The sequence below is a fragment of the Fundulus heteroclitus genome, chromosome 1 (assembly GCF_011125445.2).
Source record: "Fundulus heteroclitus isolate FHET01 chromosome 1, MU-UCD_Fhet_4.1, whole genome shotgun sequence".
Classification (NCBI taxonomy): domain Eukaryota; kingdom Metazoa; phylum Chordata; class Actinopteri; order Cyprinodontiformes; family Fundulidae; genus Fundulus; species Fundulus heteroclitus.
The window spans coordinates 43,206,260-43,233,943 of record NC_046361.1 but is presented as its reverse complement, the minus strand read 5'-3'; the positions used below and the strand labels follow the sequence as shown (position 1 = coordinate 43,233,943).

Sequence of the window (27,684 nt, the reverse complement as noted above, 5' to 3'; positions counted from 1 at the left end):
TCGTTTCCACACAGATTTTATACGTCTTCATAGATACAATAATTAGCGTCATGGTGATCAAACATAAATACTTTAAATCACAGCGAATATTTACAGACGGAACATTTCAACCACAGATCTGACGCCAGGACGTAGTCATAGCCGGGCCCCAGCACAGAATACCAGGACGTAGTCATAGCCGGGCCCCAGCACAGAATACCAGGACGTAGTCAGAGCCCAAAGCCAGGCCAGAGTGAGGAACTGTGACTGAACCGAGTTCTGCAGGAAGCGGACCGAGCCGAGCCAGAACATTCAGGTATGTTTGTGACAGACGGAACCCAGACAGAACCGTTCAGAACCAAACGCTTTGGATTCAGAACCTTTCTGCCTGCTGCGGCTGCAGGTTGTTTGTCCAGCTGGGCTTCCGTAGTGAAAGTCATTCTGTAGTGAAACACAAACGCAGCGCCGCGTCTCCAGGTGAGCGGGGAGCCAACGGCCGGCAAGCTCACCTGAAACGGTAACCATGGCAACCAGAGCTCCACCCCGATTGGCTGTTACTGTCATGGTGACCGTTTCAGACTCGCTCCAGCACATAGTCGGGTCCCAGAGTTAATTATGCGCACAGGAAGCGATGAGGTCAGTTGTGAGTTTTCCAGATCATAGCCAGGACCCAGAGCGATGGATGGTGCCGTCTAATTACAGTACATTCAACAGAGAAATGAAGTGAGACCGAATGTTCATGTCCTCAGAGCTCTTCTCCATCCAGAACCTCTCAGGTTCTTCCGCCATGAACAGATAAATCCAGCATTTAGACCCAGCCAGGAACCGTTACCGGCTCCAGGCAGTAGATGGAGCCCACAGCAGGTTGTAAATGCAGCGACTGAGATGGAGGGAAGCGAGCGTGACGGATCCAGGATGTAGCCTCATCCGGAACCGACTGCACTGCTGCCAGCGGGACTCTCCTTACTGAGCCGGACTAATTCCTGGGACAGAAGCTCCAGGTCCTGCAGGAAGACAGAAGGTTTGGGTCAGAGAGACGCCTGATGGTACCAGGTCCGGTTCTGCTGGACTTAACGAGTCAGAACCGGTCTTAGTCCCACCTGCCAGATCTTCTTTATGACCCAGCATTACCCAGAAACCATCACTGCGGATCTCGTTAAGGAGAACACTCCCCATCGGTGGTTTGTAATGACCGGTTCTGCTCAGAACCCGTTGGGTCCTGCTATCTGATGTGAGGAGAACCCACAGGAACCCGTTGGGTCCTGAGGAGAACCCACAGGAACCCTGCGTGTCTGAGCGCCTCACCTTCTGCAGGTGCATGTTCTTGGTGAGCTGCTCCTCCAGCATGTTCTGCAGCTTCTTGTTCATCTCCCTCAGGTTCTCGTCTCCTGGTTTCACCAGATCTCGCAGAACCGAGCCCAGACCCCCCCGCTCTGCCTGGAAGCCTCCGTGAGCGCCGAGCACGCTGCCCGACACGTCTGAGGAGAGGAAGAGGAGAGGAGACGATGAAGAGGAGAGGAAGAAGAGAGGAAGAGAGGAAGAGGAGACGATGAAGAGGAGAGGAAGAAGAGAGGAAGAGAGGAAGAGGAGACGATGAAGAGGAGAGGAAGAGGAGAGGAGAGGAGAGGAAGAGGAGACGATGAAGAGGAGAGGAAGAGGAGAGGAAGAAGAGAGGAAGAGTAGAGCAAGAAGAGACGAAGAGTAGAGGAAGAAGAGACGAAGAGGAGAGGAAGAAGTGAGGAAGAGGAGAGGAAGAAGAAAGGAAGAAGAAAGGAAGAGTAGAGGAGAGGAAGAGTAGAGGAGAGGAAGAGGAGGAGAGGAAGAAGAGAGGAGAGGAAGAGGAGGAGGAGAGGAGAGGAGAGGAAGAGGAGACGAAGAAGAGAAGAGGCGAAGAGAAGCCGAGAAGTAAGAGTAGAGGAAGAAGAGAGGAAGAAGAAAGGAAGAAGAGACGAAGAGGAGACGAAGAGGAGAGGAAGAGGAGAGGAAAAGGAGAGGAAGAAGAGAGGAAGAAGAGAAGAAGAAAGGAAGAGGAGAGGAAGAAGAGAGGAAGAGGTAGGACGAAGAGGGACGCGTAGAGGGAAGAAGAGAGGAAGAGTAGAGGAAGAAGAAGAGACGAAGAGAGCTTGAAGAGGACGAGGTAAGCGGAGAGGAAACGGAGAGGAGAAGAGAGGAAGAAGAGAAGAGGCGAGGAGCAAGACGAGCGAAGAGGAGAGAAGGAAGAAGAGAGGAAGAGTAGAGGAAGAAGAAAGGAAGAAGAGAGGAAGAGTAGAGGAAGAAGAGAGGAAGAGTAGAGGAAGAAGAGACGAAGAGGAGACGAAGAGGAGAGGAAGAGGAGAGGAAAAGGAGAGGAAGAAGAGAGGAAGAAGAGAAGAAGAAAGGAAGAGGAGAGGAAGAAGAGAGGAAGAGGAGACGAAGAGGAGAGGAAGAAGAGAGGAAAAGGAGAGGAAGAAGAGAGGAAGAAGAGAGGAAGAGAAGAGGAAGAAGAGAGGAAGAGGAGACGAAGAGGAGAGGAAGAAGAGAGGAAGAGGAGAAGAAGAAGAAAGGAAGAGGAAAGGAAGAGGAGAGGAAGAGGAGAGGAAGAAGAGAGGAAGAGGAGAGGAAGAGGAGACGAAGAGGAGAGGAAGAAGAGAGGAAGAAGAAAGGAAGAGGAGAGGAAGAAGAGAGGAAGAGGAGAGGAAGAAGAGAGGAAGAGGAGACGAAGAGGAGACGAAGAGGAGAGGAAGAAGAGAGGAAGAGGAGAAGAAGAAGAAAGGAAGAGGAAAGGAAGAGGAGAGGAAGAGGAGAGGAAGAAGAGAGGAAAAAGAGGAAGAAGAGAGGAAAAAGAGGAAGAGGAGAGGAAGAGGAGTCAGCGAGCCGGGCCAGACTACAGAACACGGTCTGGGTCGGTACCGCTCTCCTTCAGACATGGAACAGCAGCAGAGTCCAGCTCCAGGAGGTTCTGGTGGGTCCAGAAACTCCTGCAGCTGGACTCTGAGGAAGGAGACCCAGTCTGTGTCAATCAGAACCAGCAGATGGTCCATAAGAGCGCTGAACCAGGAGGAGGTCCAGCTGAGGCTGGCGCCACCAGAAATGTTCCTAAACGGGTCCGGTACCAACAGAACATTTTAACCGGGATCATCAGCTGAAGCGTTGGTCCGGTTCTGAGCAAGTTCTGGCGGCGCCGAGCCAGACAGTGAGAGAAGCAGCAGCAGAGGTTTGGGAAGGAGAAGGAACATCTGGACCCGCAGAACCGGGTTCTGGTTCTGGCTGTGCGGGTCGGACTCACCTCTGCGACTGTCCATCACGTAGGTCTCGATGATGGCGCTCTTCCTGCAGATGTCCTCAGCCATGGAGGAGCAGCTCACCTCCAGATGTTTCACCTGCCACAGAGACACGGTCAGCCCCGCCCCTCACCTGGACACAGGTGAGCTGCTCACCTTCTCCTCCAGCAACTATTCAGCCCCGCCCCTCACCTGGACAACAGGTGAGCTGCTCACCTTCTCCTCCAGCATCTATTCAGCCCCGCCCCTCACCTGGTGTCCAGGTGAGCTGCTCACCTTCTCCTCCAGCATCTATTCTGCCCCGCCCCTCACCTGGACACAGGTGAGCTGCTCACCTTCTCCTCCAGCATCTATTCAGCCCCGCCCCTCACCTGGACAACAGGTGAGCTGCTCACCTTCTCCTCCAGCATCTATTCTGCCCCGCCCCTCACCTGGACAACAGGTGAGCTGCTCACCTTCTCCTCCAGCATCCATTCAGCCCCGCCCCTCACCTGGACAACAGGTGAGCTGCTCACCTTCTCCTCCAGCATCTATTCTGCCCCGCCCCTCACCTGGATAACAGGTGAGCTGCTCACCTTCTCCTCCAGCATCTATTCAGCCCCGCCCCTCACCTGGACAACAGGTGAGCTGCTCACCTTCTCCTCCAGCATCTATTCAGCCCCGCCCCTCACCTGGACAACAGGTGAGCTGCTCACCTTCTCCTCCAGCATCTATTCAGCCCCGCCCCTCACCTGGACAACAGGTGAGCTGCTCACCTTCTCCTCCAGCATCCATTTAGCCCCGCCCCTCACCTGGACACAGGTGAGCTGCTCACCTTCTCCTCCAGCAACTATTCAGCCCCGCCCCTCACCTGGACTCCAGGTGAGCTGCTCACCTTCTCCTCCAGCAACTATTCAGCCCCGCCCCTCACCTGGACACAGGTGAGCTGCTCACCTTCTCCTCCAGCATCCATTCAGCCCCGCCCCTCACCTGGACACAGGTGAGCTGCTCACCTTCTCCTCCAGCATCTATTCAGCCCCGCCCCTCACCTGGACACAGGTGAGCTGCTCACCTTCTCCTCCAGCATCTATTCTGCCCCACCCCTCACCTGGACACCAGGTGAGCTGCTCACCTTCTCCTCCAGCATCTATTCAGCCCCGCCCCTCACCTGGACACAGGTGAGCTGCTCACCTTCTCCTCCAGCAACTATTCAGCCCCGCCCCTCACCTGGACACAGGTGAGCTGCTCACCTTCTCCTCCAGCATCCATTCAGCCCCGCCCCTCACCTGGACACAGGTGAGCTGCTCACCTTCTCCTCCAGCATCCATTCAGCCCCGCCCCTCACCTGGACACAGGTGAGCTGCTCACCTTCTCCTCCAGCATCTATCCAGCCCCGCCCCTCACCTGGACAACAGGTGAGCTGCTCACCTTCTCCTCCAGCATCTATTCAGCCCCGCCCCTCACCTGGACACAGGTGAGCTGCTCACCTTCTCCTCCAGCATCCACTTCTCCTGCTGGACCTCGGCGAGCCGCTGGAAGAGCTCGCCCACCTCGTCGTCAGAGAGTTCTGCAGGACGCTGGGACTGAGGACTTCCTCCTCCGGACTGAGGACACACAGACGGAACCGGGTCACACGGACCTCAGAACCCAGAACCCAGAACCCTGACCCGCCCCCCGGTACCAGAACCCCGCCTTCACAGGCAGAACATGGTACCGTTGGTATTGGGCCGGTTCTCTGCGCTGGAGGGTTCTACTGCTGGGACCCGGTCCAGAAGGACCCGGTCCAGAAGGAGGCGCTGTACCTACCCGGTTCTGATGGGTCGGCTGGACCTCCTTCATCACGTCCTTGTAGGAGAACGAGGAGACGGAGGACGAGTCTCCGGTCTGCTGAGTCCGACTGGGACTGTTGATCTCAGACAGAACCAGCTCCTCCAGACCTGGAAGCACAGGATGAGGAAACAGAACCGTGAACGGGCCGGTTCTGATGCTCTGCCTTTCAGAGGGAACCGGGCCCAGACCTGAAAGCCGTACTTGTTAGAACCGGCAGGTTTCAGGGGAACCTGGTTCTGGAACCTGGTTGGTCTGCAGGCTCTGCTGAGCCAGAACAGAAGATAACTGCTTTGGGTCAGGAGTTCTGGTTCTGGTTCTGGTTCTGTGCTTCCAGTGCAGCTACAGATACAGACGGCGCCGTTTATCTGGAGCGCCTCAAAACGGACCGCTGACTGTTTCAGAGCATCGCTTAGAGAACCAGAACCAGCCGGGCCTGTGATCCAGACTTTGACTAGGCCGCTCCAAACCTTCACTGTGCTCCACTCTAAGGTGCTGTTTGGGTCAGTTCTGCTGGGTAGAACCAGCAGTTCTACTCAGAACCAGCTGTTCTGCTGGTTCTACCCAGTAGAACCGCTGGTTCTGCTGGGTAGAACCAGCAGAACCAGCGGTTCTACTGGTTCTGGGTAGAACAGCTGGTTCTGCTGGGTAGAACCAGCAGTTCTACTCAGAACCAGCTGTTCTGCTGGTTCTACTCAGAACCAGCAGAACAGCTGGTTCTGAGTAGAACCAGCAGTTCTACTCAGAACCAGCTGTTCTGCTGGTTCTGAGTAGAACTGCTGGTTCTGAGTAGAACCGCTGGTTCTGCTGGGTAGAACCAGCAGAACCAGCGGTTCTACTGGTTCTGGGTAGAACCGCTGGTTCTGGGTAGAACCGGCGGTTCTACTGGTTCTGGGTAGAACCGCTGGTTCTGGGTAGAACCGGTGGTTCTGCTGGTTCTGGGTAGAACCGGTCCTCCAGATCATCACACTACCTCCGCCGTGTTGGACCGCAGCTTCCAGAGAGGTCCGCTTTAGTCTCTTCAGGCCACGGAACACTTTCCTGAGGTTGTGAGCAGAACCGGGCCGGACCTGTGGGCGGTGACATCACAGACTCAGGTGTGCTTACCTGTCCTGGTTCTGCTGTTGGTCAGGATCTCCTGCAGCCTCTCCTGCAGCTTGTCGGCCCGTTTCCTCTCCAGCTGCAGCTGCCGCTTCAGGTCCTTCAGCTGCAGAGACACAGTTCAGCTTCAGTTTCCTCTGCACAGCCCAATGTTCTGGTTCTGTTCTGGTTCCGACCCGGAACGGCCGCCCCACTCACCGCTGAGCTCCCCTTCTTCTCCAGGATCCTCTGGCCGTCCACGGTGTCCTTGATCTCCTGCAGCACAGACACAGAACACGTGGTTTGGGTTTCAGAACCGGGTCGCTAGAACTGACCCACAGAACTCTGCAGAACCTCCTCAGGCTGCAGGTTCAGGGAGGTGGACCTCCACCCAGCCTCAGGTTCTCCTGCAGGTAGTCCTGGTTTTATCTTCATCCATCAGCTCTGGCCTGCTGCCCACAGCATGATGCTGCCTCCACCGTGCTCCACGGTGTGGCTGGTGGTTCTGCCCCATGAGGCTCTGCTAGAACATGCTAGAACATGCTAGAACATGCTAGAACATGCTAGAACATGCTAGAACATGTGGAAGTCGTAGCAGAGCAGCGTAGCCGGGTTCTCACCTGTTTCAGTTTCCCGATGGTTCCACGGAGCTCGTCTCTCTGCTTCTCCGCCTCCAGCTGCTGCTGCTTCCATCCCTCCACCTCTGCCTGCTTCTCCTGCAGAAACAGAAACATCTGGAACATCTGCAGACCCGGAACCAGGACCGCCTCCCAGAGGGAAGGTTCAGCATGAAGCACAGAACACGTTCCACCTCCAAGCATAATCCGCTCAGAGGGAGAACCCGGTTTATCTGGCTCTGATCTGCTGCTGCTGCTAATTAACTGCCGTCTGATTAAAGGAGGCCGCTGGCTGCAGCTCAGAGGAACACGGCTGCTAATTCTCAGGAACCTCTTTAACCGCAGGCACAGAACCAGCCAGAACATTTCAGAACATCTCAGAACCAGAGAGTGAACCGGCTCAGTGTGAGGTTCTAACAGGCTGTAGGTTCTGTGGTCTGCAGGGCGCTGAAGCCTAAAAGGCGCTAAGAGAGTTAGGAACCAGATCTTCTCCACCAGAACCACCAGAACCGTCAGAACCATCAGAACCATCAACTGCCAGCCTCCAGCTGAATCTGTGGAGGTTCTGCTGGCCTGGTTCTTTGATTGATTCTGGGTATCAGTACCAGTCTGACCCGGTCTGACCCAGCGTCGCTGGAAGCAGCAGGAACCCACGGCGCCTCTAATCGGACCTCCTCCATGGTTAATTAACTTTTCCCATTAAGTTTGCAGCTTGCAGGCTGGCGGCGCTCCGATAGCGCTCCGTAATCAGCGCGGCGTCCCTGAGGAGACGTGGGCCGTGTGTTCCTGCTGATCGCACAGCGGACGCCCTGAGGAGACGTTTATTTCCTCTCTGGAAGCATCTGCCACGGCTGAGGCTCCAGAAGACATCCAGGAAGCAGAACCCCCGAGACGAGCTGAGTTAGATGAATTAGCCTCTAATCTGATAAGTGTCATTTCTCATTGCTTCACAGTGTTTTATCCTTGCTGGTAAAGCCGCAGCGCCCCCTGGTGGCTGCGCGCCTCCCTGCTCTGTGAAGGCGGCGGGTTAGACCTGGTGCTGTGATGCTGACAGGAAGCTCTGCTGCTGAAACGTGTAACCTCTGCATCACCATGGAGACACGTTAATTAGACTCCTACGCTGATTTATTTCTGTTTACAGAGCAGAACAGCTGCTCTGGGATCAGCTGAGAGGAGATAAACCCAGTCTGAGTTCACTGCGCCCCCTAGTGGTGACTGGCTGCTGCACACTTCTCTAGCAACCTGGAATAAATGTAGCGCCTTAGTTAAAGAAATAACGAATGGATGTTTAAATGCTGCGAGTTTGAACCAAACAACCTGGTGACAGCTTTATAATAATAAATTATATTTATAGTCACCGTTCTTAATTATAATGATACATTATATTTATAGGCATCGTTCTTAACAGTAAAGCTCACCTGGCATCATCAGACGCCTTATTAGGAAGAATTAAAATAGAGCAGTAATACATTTTAAAGCTAAACAATGAGATGAGAGGAATAAGCTGGTTTATACAGACGGTCTTCAGTCTGTTGAGGAGCGACGGTGGACCAGACACACGTCCAGAACCGAGCATCAACCAGCATGGATAATTTCCGGAGCGCTTCCTTCTCTCCGTCACTAAGTGTGTACCTCCAGCTGGAGTGCCTGTTCCTCCTGCAGCCTCTGGATGTCCTCCTGATGCTGCAGAGCGTTCTTCTCCAGGTTCTCCTGCTCACAGCGAAGCCGCAGTCAGGGAAAGGAAACAGTTCTAAGTGATCTGTGACTGAAATGGACCTGCTGGTACCAGCTTCATGTTGCTGGACTGACCTCAGTCTCCTTCAGGCGTCTCTCAAACCAACCTTTGGTTCCCTCCATGGCCTGAACCTGAGCCTGCAGCTCCTCCACCCGCTGCTGTAACCCCTCCAGCTCCTTGGTCCGGCCCTGGGAACCACAAACAGACGTTTGCTTACCGCTTCCAACTAGCAGGGACGATTCTGCTGCTCCTCTTCTCCAACCCGGACCCTAACCCCCCCTCCAGGTTCCTCCCCCCAGGGAGTGGTCACCTTCTCCTCCCTCAGCTGTTGCCGGATCTCCTCCTCAGAGCGGTTCTTCTCCTCGTGGAGCCCTCGCAGCTCCTTCTCATAACGAGCTCTCACTCCGAGAACCTGGGGGCAGTCGACACGTTCAATCATTCAGCTTCTGGTGGTCCGCTTAAAGAAGGAGGGAGTATGAAACGATCCGCTGATGGTGGGAGGAATTTAAGGGACCTCCTGCCAGATTATTAGGATTTCATCTACAAAAGCTAAATTAGACACAAACCTTCAGTCCAACAGCTTTCTGGTGTCACTTTGACTCAGTCATGAAGTTCTATAGATTTGTTAGAACGACGATACGATAGATGCTAATATCACAAAATGATTAACACTATTATTTATGTTGATATTAACACACACACACATTTTATATATATATATATATATATATATATATATATATATATATATATATATATATATATAAGGGCTGGGCAAGTTAACGCGTTAATTTCGCGTTAACTCATTAGACTATTAACGGCGATATTTTCTTTAACGCGCATTAACGCATGTTGCTCACATGCTTTTATTTTGTGAAGGTCTGTTGCTGCGGTGTAAGGGTTTGAATCAGAACAGTAGGTGGCGATAATGCGCCAATAACCTCGCTGTCAGCCAAGCCTCGGATTCAGAGTAAGAAAGTGCTGGCCGGAAAAAAACAAAGCCGACATGCGGAAGGCGGTGTTTCCCGCAGGCGAGGCGGTGAGTTGGCGAACGGAACAAGTTTTGTGCGGAGCAGAGCGGGGGGGGGGTCTGCATCGACGCCGTCGGTGAAGTCGCTTCTCGTTTCAAAGTATCCATGTATTTTTGCCTGTTTTTCCCTGCCATTCACTATATGCACGCGAGAAAGCAACAACAAAAAACCGCGCGTCAACGTCAAATAAACGCAAGCATATCGAGTTAGCAAGCATTTCAGTTTAAAGTTCTTCCAGCATGGAATATGACAGAAACAAGTTAGTTGGAACCACTGCCAAGTTAAACTTTGGTATTGAACATAAAATGGTAACGCTGCTCCCTGCTGTTACCTCAGAAATTGCCTGTTTTTGGTAGATTTTTTCCCCATAAAGAGAATTCCCTGTCAGTGGCAATAAGCTTTAATTTATTATTATTGCTATTTTTTGTTTTACACGTTTAAGTTGAGCTTTACACTAAATATGTGTTACTGATAAGTGCTACAAATGTTACAACACTTTTGTTCATATGGCAGCAGAACATTAAAATAAAAGTGCTCTTTACACTACTTTTGAATTCATTCTTGGAGTTTGTAAATACAATGCGATTAATCGCGATTAAATATTTTAATCGTTGCCCAGCCCTAATATACATACATACATATATATATATATATATATATATAGATAGATAGATATAGATATATATAGATATAGATAGATAGATAGAGATAGATAGATAGATATGTTTATTAAAGTAAAGGAGTATAAAGCTAATTTAGGCGTGTAGCAGACTCACCTCCTTCTCATGCTGCAGTTTGAGGTCTGACAGCGCCTCCTTGTGGTCAGACTTCACCAGGTTCAGCTGCGTGGCCATCTCATCCAGCATGGCCTTCCTCTTCTCTGCTGTCTGCTCACACACACGCGTTACTGCAGGGGCTGCTGAGCGTCTGTGAGCGTTTACCGGCCGTCTCCTACCTTCTTGGCCTCCTCCAGCTCCCGTAGCAGCCGCTCCTTCTCCTGACCTTCCTCCGTCAGCTGCTCCAGCAGCTTCCTGTTGGCGAAGCTGGACTCCTGCAGGGAGGACGGAGACGTTGCTGGGGGACACAGGGGGACGCAGCCTCTGAGGACTTCTCCTACCTGCAGCTGAGAGTTCAGGTCGTCTCTCTGGGCCAGCAGACTCTCCTGGTCAGAGCGTCTCTGCTGCAGCTCAGCCGTCAGCGCCTCCTGCTGCTCCCTCAGCAGGTTCATCTCCTGCGTCTTGGCCGTCTGGATCTGAACACAGGGAAACAGCCTTCAGTCTCCAGAAAGGTTCTGCCGGCTCTCCAGAACAAAGCAGAACCACAAAGCTGCCGATCAGAACCAGGAATGTGCAGATGAGACGAAGATGGCAGAAAGGAGGCAAGCTGACGGCCACTGAGCTTCTAGATTTAAATAAGAGTTTAACCTTAATGGAGACAAGAAGAAGAGTCTGTGGCCTGAAGCTGGACAGCGCCACCTACTGACCAACCCTAACCCGTGGAAACAAGCTCAGGAAGCTGCAGCGTTCCTCAGGAAGCAGCTTCAGGGCTGAATGTGGGCGGCACCAGCTGACACGTCACAGTGGACCTGCTGCTTCACATCAGAACTCTGGGAGCAACAAAGCTCAGGAGATGATTCAGAAAGCTTCTTTCTTTGGGATGAAGCTACTTCAGGTTTCCGTCTCTGGATGAATTATGATCCTCTGGTCCACCTGGAGAACCCTGGCAGCACCGTCAGGATCAGGTTCTTTGGTTCCTCCAGAGCGTTCAGCACCATCCACCCAGAACTCCTGAAGGACCAGCTGGAGCGGTCAGGAGTGGACCTCCACCCAGCAGCGCCCCCTGCAGGCCAGAAGACCTCCGCCTCCTCAGCAGGTAGGTTCTGCTCTGACCCGTCCTGTAAAGGGTTATGGGTCCGGTCCAGTTCATGGTTCTGGAGAACACCCAGGTACTGAGGAGGGTCCACCATCTCTACATCAGTTCCCTGGATGTTATCCTGGGTCAGAGAGGTGGTTCTGGACCTGAGGAGGACCAGTTCTGTGGTGGGATGTCCCCTGGACCCGGTGCAGGTGGAGGAGGACAGCCTCCGCTCTCACCTGTTTAACTGAACATGCATTATTATTATTATTATTATTATTATTATTATTATTATTAAGTTCTCTCTCTTCTGCTGTAGATTTTATCGTTAAATGGTCGTGGGATGTTACTCATCTAGCGTCTAACTCCTGCCACAGTTTCTCCAACAGGGACAATAAAGGGATTTATTGTGTACTGATTGGATCAGAATCAGGAATGGTTCTGATTCTGACTCCACAGAGTGGATCTTTCCTCCGTTCTTTACGGGCCATCATGGGTCCAAACCGTGTCAGCTGGTTCCGGATGTTCTAGGTAAAATTACAGGAGTCATAAAGTTCTAGTAATTCATCACATCTTCTGCTGCAGCTTTAGTTAGACTACGGGTTGTTCTGTTGGGTTCCCCTGAATGTTCTGTTGGAATGGAGCTTGGTTCCATGGAGGCGGGTCAGACTGTGCAGTGACGGGGCATTTCCTGAGGGTGGCGCTCTGCGTGGGTGGTTACCTGTTCCAGAGCAGCCAGGTTAGTCCTCAGAGCATCGTTCTCCTGCAGGATGTTGTCCACCTGCTGCTGACTGGCCGCCTGCAGTACCACCACCCGCCGCCAGGGGCAGCAGAGAGCAGAGAGGAGAAGAAGAGTGAATGCAGAGAGAGAACGGAACATAACGGGCCGTCCCACTTCAGGGTGGCATCCTTCAGAGGAGCCGCTCCACCTGAGGGCCCCCCACCCCCACCCCTACAGTGTTACTCCCGTTGCCTAGCAACCGTTGTCTCCTCTAAATAACTACACGGTTTTTCTTTTCTCCCTTACAATCTGCTGTTTAAAATGTTGCTTTATTTTCACTTTATTCTCATTTATTAATCGGCAAAATGTTCAACGTAACTTTATGATGATATAGAAATTTACCAATAACAGAAATTCAGGGATCAATGACAAAGTTGAGTAATTTCTGAGCTGCTTCACGCTGCTGTCTGGTTGGTAACACTTTCAAACAGCAACCATGTAACTCTGTGAGCAGAGGGTCATTTATGTGTAGAGAAAATAACCCAAACGTCGACGTCAGGCATCGTTTAGGCCGGCTGCAGCTGGAAAGCAGCGTGTTGTCGTCACGGCGATCAGTGATGCTGCCAGCCAGGCCAGCGTTTTAAAAATAAGAGATAAATCAACAGGATTAGGTAGATGGCTTCCCAGCTACAAACGTCACAGAACGCTTAATATGTTCCAGTTTATTCACAGCTCGTCTACTCTATCGCTAAAACGTCAACCTGCAATGCATCATGGGATGGAGCGGGCCAGGATGGAGGGAAGACGAGGACCGTTGGGTCTGCTCAGCCTACAGAGCCGTCTCCAGAGGATGCAGCCCTGAATGTGAACACGGCCAAGAGACAGAAGAGCCAACAGGAAGAGACGGACCGGACCGGTCAGAGAACCAGCAGAACATCAGCAGAACATCAGCAGAACATCAGCAGAGAACCAGCAGAACCTCAGCAGAACCTCAGCAGAGCAGACAGGGAGGTGCAGCCGTCTGCCCTGAGTCCAGACTGACAGGTAGCCGCTGCAGGCCGCCTTACCTGGTCCTTCAAGGTGTGCAGAGCCAGCTGGTGCTCCTTGTCTTTGCTCTGCAGCTGCTCCCTCAGCTCTGCTGCCACCTGAACACAAACAGCCAGAGAACGTGGAGCAGCTCAGGACCCAAAACACTGTTTGTTTTTACTTTAGATGAGGTCTGATCTCAGCTTTCTGGGTATTTCCATAGCAAACACGGCGGGTAATGATGTCAGAGAGCCTGCTGCTGAGCTCTCACCTGATTGGCTGCTGCCAGGTCTGACTGCAGCTTCTGGAGGCGGATGTTCACAGCCTTCAGCTCTTCTTCTTTCCTCTGGTTGATCTCATCGATCTTTGTCCTGGAGACAAAGATCACATCAGCCTCATGGATGAACCTCCATCCAGGGTTCTGCTGCTGGGAGCAGAACCTCCTCATTAGACGGTCAGAGTGACAAGATGTTCTGCAGGCTGTGACCCGGGTCCATTTCTGTTCTGTGTTCTGATCAGTTCAACAGTGTGAATGTAAAAGTATAATCATCATCATCCAAAGAACACGTTATAAATATTTAATATAATGTCGTCATAAACACGGATCTGAACTGGACCCTCAGATTCAGACTGATTTAACTTTGACAATGAGAGAAAATCCTTTAGTCAAAGGTGATTTATTGGGAGACCAGCAGCAAACTGCTGAATTCAGGGAGCAGGAAGCAGTTTGTGGTTCTGACCTGCTGTCGTTGTACAGAGCCTCCTTCTCAGTCTGCAGACGCTGGAAGCTGCAGGAACAAAGAGAACATTTCAGACGCAGCAAACCCAGAAACGCCGTCCAGACCAAACGCCTTTCAGCCCCAAAACGCCGCCAGCGCCTCAACTTGGAGGCGTGTGAACGGCAGACGCGGCAGACGCGCCGTCAGAGCCTCAGCGCTCTACAGCAGGAGCTGCACGCTGGCGAGGGCCGCCTTCAGCGCCATTTACGCCCCCCCAGCCGCCAGGCCCAGGAGCGCCATGTTTACCTTTATCAGTGGTAAGAAGTAAAAACATCTGCCACTGCGTCTCATAGCGGCGTCTCTGATTGGCTGACGCCCGCGTCCAGCTGCCAAGGGTCAGATTTTCCCACCCTGATGACGGCTGCATGGCAGCCCCCGGCGGCGCCGCAGACTTCATGTGAAGCCTGAGGCCCGTCAGGCGTTTGGTCTGACGCAGCGTTAGGAAACAATCAGAGACTCAGGTGCGCCCCCTGCTGGAGAAACGCTGAGCAGCAAACGCCGTCAGACGTCACGATGCAGAAGGCGTGAGCACTGAGCAGCGTGCTCATTGGCTGAGAACGCTGGAGGCACTAATGGCAGTGAGAGCGCCTGGATTACAGCGCTGACGACCAGAGACTGTAGAGAACCAGAAGAGAACCAGAGGAGAACCGGAGGAGAACCAGAGGAGAACCAGAGGACAACCAGAGGAGAACCAGAGGAGAACCAGAGCAGAACCAGAGGAGAGCCAGAGGAGAGCCAGAGGAGAACCAGAGGACAACCAGAGGAGAACCAGAGCAGAACCAGAGGAGAGCCAGAGGAGAGCCAGAGGAGAACCAGAGGAGAGCCAGAGGAGAACCAGAGGAGAACCAGAGGAGAGCCAGAGGAGAACCAGAGGAGAACCAGAGGAGAGCCAGAGGAGAACCAGAGGAGAACCAGAGGAGAGCCAGAGGAGAGCCAGAGGAGAGCCAGAGGAGAACCAGAGGAGAACCAGAGGAGAACCAGAGGAGAGCCAGAGGAGAGCCAGAGGAGAACCAGAGGAGAGCCAGAGGAGAGCCAGAGGAGAACCAGAGGAGAACCAGAGGAGAGCCAGAGGAGAACCAGAGGAGAACCAGAGGAGAACCAGAGGAGAGCCAGAGGAGAACCAGAGGAGAGCCAGAGGAGAACCAGAGGAGAACCAGAGGAGAACCAGAGGAGAGCCAGAGGAGAGCCAGAGGAGAACCAGAGGAGAGCCAGAGGAGAACCAGAGGAGAACCAGAGGAGAACCAGAGGAGAGCCAGAGGAGAGCCAGAGGAGAACCAGAGGAGAGCCAGAGGAGAGCCAGAGGAGAACCAGAGGAGAACCAGAGGAGAGCCAGAAGAGAGCCAGAGGAGAACCAGAGGAGAGCCAGAGGAGAACCAGAGGAGAGCCAGAGGAGAACCAGAGGAGAACCAGAGGAGAACCAGAGGAGAGCCAGAGGAGAGCCAGAGGAGAACCAGAGGAGAGCCAGAGGAGAGCCAGAGGAGAACCAGAGGAGAGCCAGAGGAGAACCAGAGGAGAACCAGAGGAGAACCAGAGGAGAGCCAGAGGAGAACCAGAGGAGAACCAGAGGAGAGCCAGAAGAGAGCCAGAGGAGAACCAGAGGAGAGCCAGAGGAGAGCCAGAGGAGAGCCAGAGGAGAACCAGAGGAGAACCAGAGGAGAACCAGAGGAGAGCCAGAGGAGAGCCAGAGGAGAACCAGAGGAGAACCAGAGGAGAACCAGAGGAGAACCAGAGCAGAACCAGAGGAGAGCCAGAGGAGAGCCAGAGGAGAACCAGAGGAGAGCCAGAGGAGAACCACAGGAGAACCAGAGGAGAACCACTGCTCACCTCTCCTGCTTCTTCTTCACCTTGTCTGACAGCTGCAACACAAACAGACGACACGTCCTCAGAGATCTTCTCTGGGAATGTGCAGAGGTGATGTTTGGGTGCGTGGCCTCACCTTGGTGATCTCCTCCTGCAGTCTGGACACGTCGGCCTGTTTGGATGCCTGGAGGAGGACAGGGAGAGGCTCAGCGTCCATGATCTGAAGAAGCTTTTAACCAAACCGCACCAAGGGGTCCAGCAGCGTGAAAACATCACACAGTGGAACGCCAGTATAATAATAATAATAATAATAATAATAATAATAATACATTTTACTTATAGAATCAACAGAATCAACAATAAAACACCCTAGCAGGCGATCTGCAGACTAACCAGGAACTTCGTGTCCTAAGTATCAACGGCGGCGGACATTACAGCCCTGGACCGCTAGACCAGCAAGGCCCAACCTAGCTCCTAGTTCCTGTTCCTAGTTCCTATCTCCTGCTGCTGTTCCTAGCTCCTACCTCCTAGTCCTAGCTCCTGATCCTAGTTCCTGTTCCTAGGTCCTAGTTCTTGCTCCTATTCCTTCCTCCTAGTTCCTATCTCCTGCTCCTATCTCCTGTTCCTTGCTCCTACCTCCTAGCTCCTGCTCCTAGTTCCTACCTCCTAGCTTCTACCTCCTATCTCCTGTTCCTTGCTCCTACCTCCTGCTCCTAGCTCATGTTCCTAGCTCCTACGTCCTAGCTTCTACCTCCTACCTCCTAGCTCCTGCTCCTATCTCCTGTTCCTTGCTCCTACCTCCTAGCTCCTGCTCCTAGTTCCTACCTCCTAGCTTCTACCTCCTATCTCCTGTTCCTTGCTCCTAGCTCCTGCTCCTAGCTCCTGTTCCTAGCTCCTACCTCCTAGCTCCTGTTCCTAGTTCCTACCTCCTAGCTTCTACCTCCTATCTCCTGTTCCTTGCTCCTACCTCCTGCTCCTAGCTCATGTTCCTAGCTCCTACGTCCTAGCTTCTACCTCCTACCTCCTATCTCCTGTTCCTATCTCCTACCTCCTGTTCCTAGCTCCTAGCTCCTACCTTCTAGCTCCTAGCTACTGTTCCTAGCTCCTACCTCCAAGCTCCTGTTCCTAGTTCCTAGCTGCTAGCTCCTACCTCCTGCTCCTAGGCTAAAGGAGCTATGGTAGGAAGCATCCAGGCTCCTTTCCTCCCTTCTCACTGACTTCCTGTTCAGACAGCATCATGGAGACGCTGACCCAGTTCTGCTCTGGCTGAAGAGTTCTGACCCAGTAAGGGTGTTCTGATGCAGCCCCACTCTCTGCCCTGGAGCTGGAGATGCAAATGGGTGGAACTCATCTCTGGACGGGCTTTTTCCCTCCAGAACCTGGATGACCCGCCTGAACCCTGAGCACTCATCAGGCTGAGCAGAACCAGGACAGCAGCTAAAACCTGCAGGACAGCGGCCTGTGGACACACTGCCCTGCACAGAGTGGGTGGGTGTGGGAGTGGGTGGGTGTGTGTGAGTGTGAGTGGGTGCGGTACCTCCAGGGTGTGGACCTGCTCCCTCAGCAGCCTCTTCTCCTCCTGCTCCGTGTTCAGCGCCATCTCCAGCTCTGGTCCAAAGCAGTGAGTTATTGGACAGAGAGCAGCCGACCAGCCTACAGCTGCCTGCTTAGCTACAATCTGTGACCGGCCTACAGGGGGCGCTGCACACAGCGGGCGGTCCATTAGGACCGACACACAGAACCACACACACAACACTGCGTCCAGCTTCTAGCCAGCTGCTAACCAGCTGCTAGCCGGCTGCAGCTGGTTAGCAGCTGGTTAGCAGCTGGCTGCAGTTGGCTAGCAACTGGTTAGCAGCTGGCTGGCAGCTGCTAGCCGGCTGCTAGCCAACTGCTAACCAGCTGCAAGCCGGCTGCTAACCAGCTGCTAACCCGCTGCTAGCTGGCTGCTAGCTAGCTGCTAGCCAGATGCTAACCGGCTGCTAGCCGGCTGCTAACCGGCTGCTAGCCGGCTGCTAACCGGCTGCTAGCCGACTGCTAACCAGCTGCTAGCCACCTGCTAGCCAGCTGCTAACCGGCTGCAAGCCAGCTGCAGCCAGCTGCCAGCCAGCTGCTAACCAGCTGCTGCCAGCTGCTAACCAGCTGCAGCCAGCTGCTAACCAGCTGCTAGCCAGCTGCTAACCAGCTGCTAGCTAGCTGCTAACCGGCTGCTAGCCAGCTGCCAGCCAGCTGCTAACCAGCTGCTAACCAGCTGCTAGCCAGCTGCTAGCCAGCTGCTAGTTAGCTGCTAGCCAGCTGCTAACTGGCTGATAGCCAGCTGCCAGCCAGCTGCTAACCGGCTGCTAGCCAGCTGCTAACCGGCTGCTAGCCAGCTGCTAACCGGCTGCTAGCTAGCTGCTAACCGGCTGCAAGCCAGCTGCCAGCCAGCTGCTAACCAGCTGCTAGCCAGCTGTTAGCCAGCTGCTAACTGGCTGCTAGCCAGCTGCCAGCCAGCTGCTAACCAGCTGCTAGCCAGCTGCTAACCAGCTGCTAGCCAGCTGCTAACCGGCTGCTAACCGGTTGCTAGGCGGCTGCTAACCGGCTGCTAGGTCTGATCTCTGAGCTCCCCCTGAGTCTGCCTGGACCAGAACCTTCCCCAGAGTGAGGATGGACCAGAACCTTCCCCACATAACAGATGTGTTTGTTCGACTGGACCCAAACCTCCTCATAACAGAACCTCAGGACCAGAACCAGGACCTGACAATCAGAACAAGGCTCTGTAGCCAATCAGGGCCTCGGGCCCCTATCAGCGCCGCTAGCTTTTAACTGGGTTATGTGGAGGAAGACTGGACCTCTTCCTGATCCCTGGTTCTGATTGAGCGTGTAAACATCAGAACAGAACTCTCTGACTGGACCGGGTCGGCACCAGTGAAAGCAGCTGCCAGCCTCTGATTGGTTCTTTTGACCCATCTGGACCCACTGGACTCACAGAACCAATCGGTCCCAGCTTGGTGTAGCTGGAACTCTGAGGTCAGGCTGTGACTCAGTGGCCATCTGAAGGTTGTGGGTTCCAGTCTTTTCACGTGCTGATGTGTCCAGGGGCGCCACCAGGGGGTGGCCAGTGGGGTGGACATGGCCCCCGGGCCAGTGTAAACAGTAGCATCAGTTTAGCATTTCATCCCATCATGCACAGCCAGCAAGACAGCCGCTCTTCTTGACCTTCTATCGCGCTTTTATTTGTATCTGCCAGTATCTACTTTCCCCTAGTAACTGTTTTGTTTTCCAATAAATGTGCACTTTATTCCTAATGCAATTACGCAATAAAAAGAAATAGTTGTTCAACTCAAAATCTTAACTGTACTGTTATTGGGCTATGCACATTAGATCATTAGGAACATTAAAAATTTGGAAAACCATTAAAAACCAAAAGATATTAGCAGGCGTTTACTTAAGTCTTTCTGATAGTTTTCTACAGGCAGCTTTACTACAACAGTAGAATAAAATCCTGAAATTACAGCTTTTAGTTTCAGGGCCCCCCCATGAAATATTTCTGGATGTGCCCCTGGGCAAGGCACCTGCACCAAGCTGCCTACAGGTGGGAGCGTGACCGGGCCGAGGCGGGTCCAGCGCCAAGAGTTCTGAACGGTTGGGATGACTGGGGGAGCTGGCATCAGGTCCAACAGAACCTCTCTGATCAGAACCGAGTGAGTTTAGACCAGCTAGAACCAGAGGAACAGAACATCTCAGAGGACCACTGGGTGGAGGTCCACCTGCTGCTATGGAGCTCCCTAACAGCTCTGGTTCTGGTTCTGAGGTTTGGACCGGGTGGTGTGTGTCCGCCCTGACCCAGCTCGCTGCTCTGCTCACAGCTGAAGTTCTGGTTCTGGTTCCATCCATCATTAACCGGCAGGAACCCGCAGCACAAAGATGACCCACTGAGGCGCTGAGACCGTTTCCTTTACCGGGTCAAAACTAAAGAACTCCAGTTTAAAGTGTCACAGTACCGTGGTTCTGCCCCGGTTCTAGCAGGTAAGACGTACGACCCGAAGAGGACCACCGGCACCACAGACCCCAGCATCGGGTCGGCACCGTCTGCTACGTACATCCGGGTCAATCTTCCGGGTCAGTACCGTGTCGGTTCTAACACATCCGGGTCAGTACCGTGTCGGTTCTAACACATCCGGGTCAGTACCGTGTCGGTTCTGATACATCCGGGTCAGTACCCCATCGGCCCGCGGCCGTTACTGAAGCAGGGCGGCCATGTTGGCTGGCTGCTTGTTGCTTTCTGGACGGCGCCACGGGTCCATCACCACCAGAACCACCAGACCCAGTGTGCCGTACTACAGCGCCGACCCGTCTGGGTCACGTTTACCGGCATCATGTTTGTGCAGCGGGTTCAGAACCGCAGAACCTCTCAGACCTTCACTCAGAACATGCTGAGCTTGAGCTGACAGGAAAAGGTTCTGATTGGATTTCTCAGAACCAAGCGGTTCTGTTTGACGTGAAACTCAATGATTAGATGCAGAGCAGAGAAGTGGTTCTGTTGAGCCCATTTCTCAGACTAATAAACAGAATGGATCAGAGACCAACAGGAGAACCATAAATAAGAACCATTTCATTTCTGGAACGGATGGATTTCGTTGTTTCTCCAATTTAAACTGAAATGTTGACGTTTTTGTTCTGGAAATGAAAAATCTGCAGATTTCTTTATTTTATCCTCGTAGATTTTGATCCTAAGTTCTTCATGGTTGTTCCTGTGGCCCGGTTCTGGAAACTCACCGTGAAGCTGCTTCTCTGTCTGCTGGAACCGAGCCTCCGTCTGGAGAACAGAGACGTGCATTTAGTCCCGGTCAACACGCCTCCAGCACACAGCTACACGCTTAGAACACGCTTAGAACACGCTTAGAGCACGTTTAGAACATGTTTAGAACATGCTTAGAACTCGCTCAGACAACACTGAGAAAATGTTTAGAACATGCTTAGAACATGTTTAGAACACGCTTAGAACACGCTTAGAACAAGTTCAGTGCATGTTTAGAACACATTTAGAACACGCTCAGACAACACTGAGAAAATGTTTAGAACATGCTCAGAGCATGTTTAGAACATGTTTAGAACACGCTTAGAACACAGTTAGAGCATGTTTAGAACATGCTTAGAACATGTTTAGAACATGTTTAGAACACGCTTAGAACACAGTTAGAACATGTTTAGAACACACTTAGAACATGTTTAGAACACGCTTAGAGCATGTTTAGAACATGTTCAGCGCATGTTTAGAGCACGTTTAGAACATGTTTAGAACATGCTTAGAACACGCTCAGACAACACTGAAAAAATGTTTAGAACATGCTTAGAACATGTTTAGAACATGTTTAGAACACGCTTAGAACACAGTTAGAGCATGTTTAGAACATGCTTAGAACATGTTTAGAACATGTTTAGAACACGCTTAGAACACAGTTAGAACATGTTTAGAACACACTTAGAACATGTTTAAAACACGCTTAGAGCATGTTTAGAACATGTTCAGCGCATGTTTAGAGCACGTTTAGAACATGTTTAGAACATGCTTAGAACACGCTCAGACAACACTGAAAAAATGTTTAGAGCACGCTTAGAACATGTTTAGAACACGCTTAGAACACAGTTAGAGCATGTTTAGAACATGCTTAGAACATGTTTAGAACATGTTTAGAACACGCTTAGAACATGTTTAAAACACGCTTAGAACATGTTTAGAACACGTTTAGAACACAGTTAGAGCATGTTTAGAACACGCTTAGAACACAGAGCATGTTTAGAACATGCTTAGAACATGTTTAGAACACGCTTAGAACATATTTAAAACACGCTTAGAACATGTTTAGAACACGCTTAGAACACAGTTAGAGCATGTTTAGAACACGCTTAGAACATGTTTAAAACACGCTTAGAACATGTTTAGAACACGCTTAGAACACAGTTAGAACATGTTTAGAACACGCTTAGAACATGTTTAAAACACGCTTAGAACATGTTTAGAACACGTTTAGAACACAGTTAGAGCATGTTTAGAACACGCTTAGAACACAGTTAGAGCATGTTTAGAACACGCTTAGAACACAGTTAGAGCATGTTTAGAACACGCTTAGAACACAGGTAGAGCATGTTTCAGTTCTTTGAGCGGTTTAATGAAATTATTCAGACCATCTCCTGAAGATCAGAACCACCTGATCCAGCTTTGCTGCAGGTGACTCACCTGTCCTTCTCTCTGATTGGTTCCCTCTGCTGCTGCCTCCTCCCCGCCCGCCGTGACATCAGAGACTCTGTTGGTGTCAGGTGACCCGTCCGTCTCCGTGGTAGCGATCTGGTTGCCGTGGGCGACGGCCTGCCTCTGCATCTCGCCATCGAAGCGCTCCTGAAGAGCTGCAGGTGAGGAGGAGGAGAGAACTGAGCAGTCAGCAGGTTCTAGCTGCTTCTGCCACGTGTTCAGGCTGGTTCTGTTAGAACAGACTGCTTATAATGGGAACGTTCTCACTAAAGCGCTTTCTGACCCGTCCCCTGACTGCAGGTCAGCACCACCTGGACCCTAAACGGACCCACAGCGCCGGCAGCGCCGCCCTCACCCTTCAGCTTCTTCTGCAGGGCGGAGTTCTCCGCCTGGAGGCGCAGCAGCTCTGCATCCACAGGGACGGCTGCAGCGCTGGGAACCGAGGTTCCTTCCTTCAGACGCTGGTTCTCCTGCTCCAGCTGCTCGATCTGCGTGCACAGCTGGAGGAACAGGCTGCCGTTAGGAGCCGTGCCGGCACATCTGGACCGGGGGGGTGGGGCGGGGGGGGGGGGGGGGTACCTTGGAGAGCTCGGTCATCAGGGTGCTGTTCTGCAGCCTGAAGTCCTCCTCCTGGCTGTGCAGCTTCCCCTGCAGCATCTCATTCTCACTCAGCAGGGCGTCCACCTCCTGCAGCAACAACAACACGTTCTCTGCAGAACCAGCTGGAACCACAGAACCTTTGGCAGCACTAAGGAAGCCAGCAGAACCCCGGCAGGCAGGCAGGAGACGGACTCACCTGAGCCTTTTTGCTTTTATTCAGCGCCTGAAGGAGACAGAAAGACAGGTGAGCAGGTAGAGCAACAGGTGAGAAGCACCTGAGGGACCGGTCCTCACCTTCTGAGCTTTGCTGCAGTCTCTCTCCAGAACCCCCAGCTTCTGACGCACGCCGTTCAGCTCTGAAACACGGAGGTCCGGTTAGACCGGCAGGTTCTAGCTGCTGCAGCAGGACAACATCACGTTCTGAACATGCAGAGAAACTACAGCCTCCTGCGTGGAGCAGAGAAACTGGACCGCTGCAGAACCGGACCAGGACGCTGCCGGTCTGGACGTGTTCTGACCCGCAGCGTCCGGCCATCAGTTGGGTTCTGATTAACATCTAACCAGAACCTGCTTCCCCGCAGCCAGAGACCATCAGACACACACAAACCGCTTCAGTGGAGGAACCAGGATGGACAGAACCAGGATGGACAGAACCATGGAGGAGGAACCAGACCCAGCAGACCAGTGTAAACACGGTGGCTGCTTTGCGGTTCCAGAACCAGAACCAGCTTGGTGCCATGGGGTCAGACTGTTTGGGTTTTACCTGCAGAGTTCTTCCTGAGATCATCAGACAGCTGGTAGTTCTGAGTCCGCAGCTCCAACAACTGGGCCTGAACACAAACAAGCACACAGCACAGTTAGGTTCTGACGGTACCGCTGGACCTATGGACCATCTAACCTGAGACTCATCTGAAGTCCAGAGGCGGTTCTGATCAGCCACGACTACAAACATGAAAAATTCCTTCTTTACAAAGAATCAGTAAAGTTCTGACCCACAGGCTGGTTCTGGTGGAGCTAACAGAACCAGCCTGTGGGTTTCTGACGCGCCGTCAGCGGCTCTTTGCTACAACGAGACAGGAGGCGCCGCTGCGTGTAATTCAGTCTGCTGCCAGCTACCTGAGCTACCTGGGCTACCTGCCAGGTAAGCTCCAGCTGATACCTGATCACCTGCAGGTTGACTGAGGCGGAGCAGCAGCTCTCTGGAGGCTGAGCGTTAACCTGCTGCAGAGCAGGAAGTGTTTGCTCAAACACCACTGACTACCTGCTCAGGTCATGTGACCAACGTCTACCTGCAGGCTGCTGAGTCCAGCGCTCACCTTCACCATAAAACGTCTAAGTTCCACGTTTCGTACGCAGGGACCCAAAGGTTCCCCTGACTCCTGCAGGTTGGTGGTGAGGCTGAAACACAGAGACGCAGAACATCTGCAGCAGAGAACCGCCCTGAAACAGTTCAGGCTGTAAGGAGAGCCGGTTCAGCTGAGAACGTCTGCAGGCCTCAGGGCACCGAGGGAGAAATCCTGGTTCTACCTAAGAACATCTGGAGAACCGTGAGTTGATCCAGACCTGGGCTCCTCCAGGAACCAGCAGCCAGGCCTTCAGGACGCCCCCAGGGCCGTTCGTACCGCCACTTCCTGTCAGAGCATTAGCTCATTTCCTGTTCCAGAAAGACGGCCACTATCCCCCCCCCCCCCCCCCCATAAAAAAGAAGATGGCGGCTTGTATTAACTGTAGGTGTTCACAGTCAGTGTTATATTTATTAGATCGTACGCATCGCTCTCTTTCAACCGCTGACTAACGGTGAGTCTCTGATAAAACTGGAGTCAGGGGCCTTGCTCAGGGGCCCAGAGTGGCAGACTGGGCTTCAAACCGGCAACCTCTGCAGCCTTTCCCAGTCACAGACGTCCAGCCCACCAGTGGCCCGGTGTTGTTACTCTAGAACCTGAAGGTTTGGAGGCTTGAAGCACTTCCTGCTTCAGCATCAGTGGTCGCCGTGGCGATTGACTGTTTATCTCAGTGGTCGCCATGGCGACTGACCGCTTATCTCAGTCGTCGCCGTGGCGACTGACCGCTTATCTCAGTCGTCGCCGTGGCGACTGACCGCTTATCTCAGTGGTCGCCGTGGCGACTGACCGCTTATCTCAGTGGTCGCCGTGGCGATTGACTGCTTATCTCAGTGGTCGCCGTGGCGACTGACCGCATCACTGAACGGTCGCCGTGGTGACTGGGAGCATCACTCAGTGGTCGCCGTGGTGACTGACCGCATCACTGAGTGGTCGCCGTGGTGACTGACCGCTAATCTCAGTGGTCGCCGTGGCGACTGACCGCATCACTCAGCGGTCGCCGTGGCGACTGGGAGCAGACCAGCTTCTCAGCCTTGCCTGGCGCTGAACTCTTCTCAGTGTTAAATGTTTTGCTGCTGCAGTTTGACTCTTCAGACGCGTCAGAGATGCCAGACCTTCACGTCTTCAGCAGGACACCAGCTCCTCTGGAAGGTCTGAGGCGCTTCATGCACAACATCAAACATCCCCAGAATGTCAGCGTTTCATTTTAATGCTCCATTCTTATGGTCTGACTATAAGAGACCGCCCTTCACTACATCCAGGTGGGCAACAACATCCTCGCTCACCTCTGCTTCACCTGCAACACCTGAGCTGACCCTCTGGTCAACCATCTCCACTCCTGTTGGTGTTGAGCCCATCTCACAGCCATCCTTCACGGCAGCTCGGTACCTGCAGAACCTGCAGAACCTGCAGTACCTGTACCAGGATGTCCTGCTGCAGCACCTGCACATCCTGGTCCTGTTGTTCCTGCAGCATCACCTGACTGATGACTCACTGAACTACCTGAAGGCTCCTACCTTTGAACCCCACCGGCCCACCGGGCCCTGCCGGCACCAGGGACCGCGGCAGCGGGACCGGAACACGGCCAGCTGCCTCGCCCAAACCCCGTGACTCTCAGCAGACCGTGGCCGCCTGACAGCCGGAACACAGCGGCTAGCCGCGGCTAGCTCCCCGCTGACAGCCGCTGGGAGCGAACGGCTCATCGCTCCGGGAGGTTCCGGTGCTCTCACCGAGCCCTGCGCCCCTCACGGCTCCGGATGAAACCCTCCAGCCCCACCAGCTAACCGTTACCCGGCTAACGGTTAGCACGGAGGGCTAGCGGCTCCAGCGGGGATGCCGCACCTGGCCGCCGCGCCCTCAGGTGCTCCTCCTGCCGGTAGTCACCCTGCGGAGAGACAAGGCGGCCTCCCGCCGCTCCTTCTCACCTGCATCCGGTGGAACTCCTCCTCGGACAGCGCCTGCGACATGGCCATGTTCCCGCAGCGCTGCCAGCTAGCGGCTAGTGGCGGCTAACGGGAGGAGAGCTGCAGAGATGGCCCGCGACAGAGGTCTCACTCTGACTGAGGGAAACTCTGACAGAGGTCTCACTCTGACTGCTGCGAGCGCAGAGCCACAGACGCAGAACAGAGCAAACCCAGAACCGGGAAAAGTTCTGGTTCTAGTTCTGGTTCTGGTTCTGGTTCTGAGCTCCTTGCAGCAGCTCGGCTCCCTGTAGTCTGTTAGATTTGGATAAGACGGTTTCTGAAGGTCAAAGTCTGTTGACTTTGGCCGCTTTCTCTCTTAGTTTCGGTTTTTCTTCTCCTTAGCTGCTTTCAGAGGAAGATTTTATCTGTTAGGCCAAACGAGACACATTCCAGCATCATAGTCTGAGTAAAACATTCCTATAAATGTGTCAGATATACAACAATTGACTAAATGTGTAAATAAGTCAGTAAAGTTAAAACTACAGTTAGTTATATATTCAAATCATATTAAATTATTTCCCCTGCATCAGTTTATTGTGAAAATTAAAGAGGACCTATCATGTAAAGATAACTTATTGTTTTGGTTCTTCCATTTCGGTCTCTATCACTTCTAGAACCAGTCCAGGAACAAAATATACATGCAGCTGTTTTCTGGTCATAAGTAAATATTTTGTTGGTGTCTGGAAAATAAACCCTCACCTAGCAACCCAGCATAGCCCCGCCCCTCACCTAGCAACCCAGCATAGTAGAACTGTAACATAGAATAAGTTAACATGACTTTTATATCACATCTTACACTTTACTGAATCTGAAAAGACAGACGACTAACGGTTAGCATGATGCTAATTTGCATTGTTGCAGTGTTGATGGTGCAGACAAAAAAAATAAAAACAATAAATAAATAAATATATATATATAAAAATACACACACACACAGAATCTAGGGCAATATACACAGTAAACTGTGCGTTAATGTAAAGCAGAAGCTTGTAAGTCCTGAACGGGGGAGAGAGTCAGTGTCCAGAGTCACAGGCGGCTCTGGGCCTTGTTCATCAGGCTGATAGCAGATGGAAAAACTGTTGTTGTGGCGTGAGGTTGTGGTCCTGATGGAGCGCAGCCTGTTCTGGTTCTGGTCCTGATGGACCGCAGCCTCCTGCCAGAGGGAAGTGACTGAAATAGTCTGTGACTGGGGTGAAGGGATCAGCCACAATCTTCCTGCACGCCTCAGAGTCCTGGAGGCGTACAGGTCCTGGAGAGATGGAAGATTGCAGCCAATCAGCTTCTCTGCAGACCTGATGACACGCTGCAGTCTGCTCTGGTCCTTAGCGGTGGCACCAGCGTACCAGATGGTGATGGAGGAGGTGAGGATGGACTCAATGATGGAGGAGGAGAACTGCACCAGAAGCTGTAGCCATGATGTTTTGATTCTGGGCTCAATTAAGGTCCCATAACTAGTCAAAATGGACATTTAGATAATTAATGGGTTACTAAAAGTCTGAAGTCCTGCTGGTTTTTGTGAAGACTAAATGTTCTGGTAGTGAGGTTCTTTGTTATCACAGGTCACATGAGCCTTGGAGGAGCAACATGTGCACATTAATCACCATTTATCAGTTAATGCTTTATGATTTATGACAATAAGCTTCTCATCAGGTCTGCCATCCATCTGCAGCAGCTTTAATATTTAATCTATGAGCTACAGCAGCGCTTTCTCTGGTCAGCATGTAGCTTTAATTAGTCCGATGACCCCACAGCGCTTTACACCAGTCAGTAACCCTGACAGTGGTGAGCTGTGTTAAAGGTTCTGTCCATTTACCATTTCATTAATTACAGAAATCCTTCATATATTCCATGGATTTTTTT

The 27,684-nt window shown here is 52.5% G+C and overlaps 1 protein-coding gene across 4 annotated transcripts; it reads right to left on the bottom strand.

Moving 5' to 3' along the window:
* gripap1 (GRIP1 associated protein 1) lies at positions 1-25,918 on the bottom strand. 4 transcript variants are annotated; one of them, XM_036143563.1, is made up of 29 exons: positions 25,786-25,918; positions 23,284-23,350; positions 22,815-22,876; positions 22,717-22,743; positions 22,500-22,607; positions 22,276-22,420; positions 21,909-22,075; positions 20,447-20,486; positions 17,226-17,389; positions 15,825-15,872; positions 15,713-15,744; positions 13,850-13,897; positions 13,381-13,480; positions 13,151-13,228; positions 12,084-12,161; positions 10,626-10,760; positions 10,464-10,559; positions 10,285-10,395; positions 8,788-8,889; positions 8,552-8,665; positions 8,375-8,452; positions 6,746-6,841; positions 6,345-6,401; positions 6,153-6,252; positions 5,025-5,155; positions 4,706-4,822; positions 3,245-3,338; positions 1,285-1,457; positions 1-983 (listed from the first exon to the last, which is right to left on the bottom strand). In XM_036143563.1, the coding sequence occupies exons 1-29, from the start codon at positions 25,831-25,833 to the stop codon at positions 903-905; spliced, it is 2,697 nt and encodes an 898-aa protein (XP_035999456.1). In that variant the 5' UTR covers positions 25,834-25,918; the 3' UTR covers positions 1-902. The 4 variants fall into 4 exon arrangements, with proteins under 4 accessions (XP_035999456.1, XP_035999448.1, XP_035999452.1 ...); XM_036143555.1 differs by lacking the exon at positions 25,786-25,918 and adding an exon at positions 25,378-25,578; XM_036143559.1 differs by lacking the exon at positions 25,786-25,918 and adding an exon at positions 25,378-25,578 and having other exon boundaries at positions 17,226-17,296.
* Positions 25,919-27,684: the final 1,766 nt, after the last annotated feature.

Excerpts from the sequence above, each read along its gene's own strand:
- gripap1 (XM_036143555.1), bottom strand. The coding sequence starts at position 25,563 with ATGAGCCGTTCGCTCCCAGCGGCTGTCAGCGGGGAGCTAGCCGCGGCT. Across the intron at positions 8,890-10,284 it reads AACTGCAGCATGAGAAGGAG|GTTCTCGGAGTGAGAGCTCG; the intron begins GTGAGTCTGCTA and ends GACTGCCCCCAG. Across the intron at positions 6,402-6,745 it reads CCATCGGGAAACTGAAACAG|GAGATCAAGGACACCGTGGA; the intron begins GTGAGAACCCGG and ends TCTGTGCTGCAG.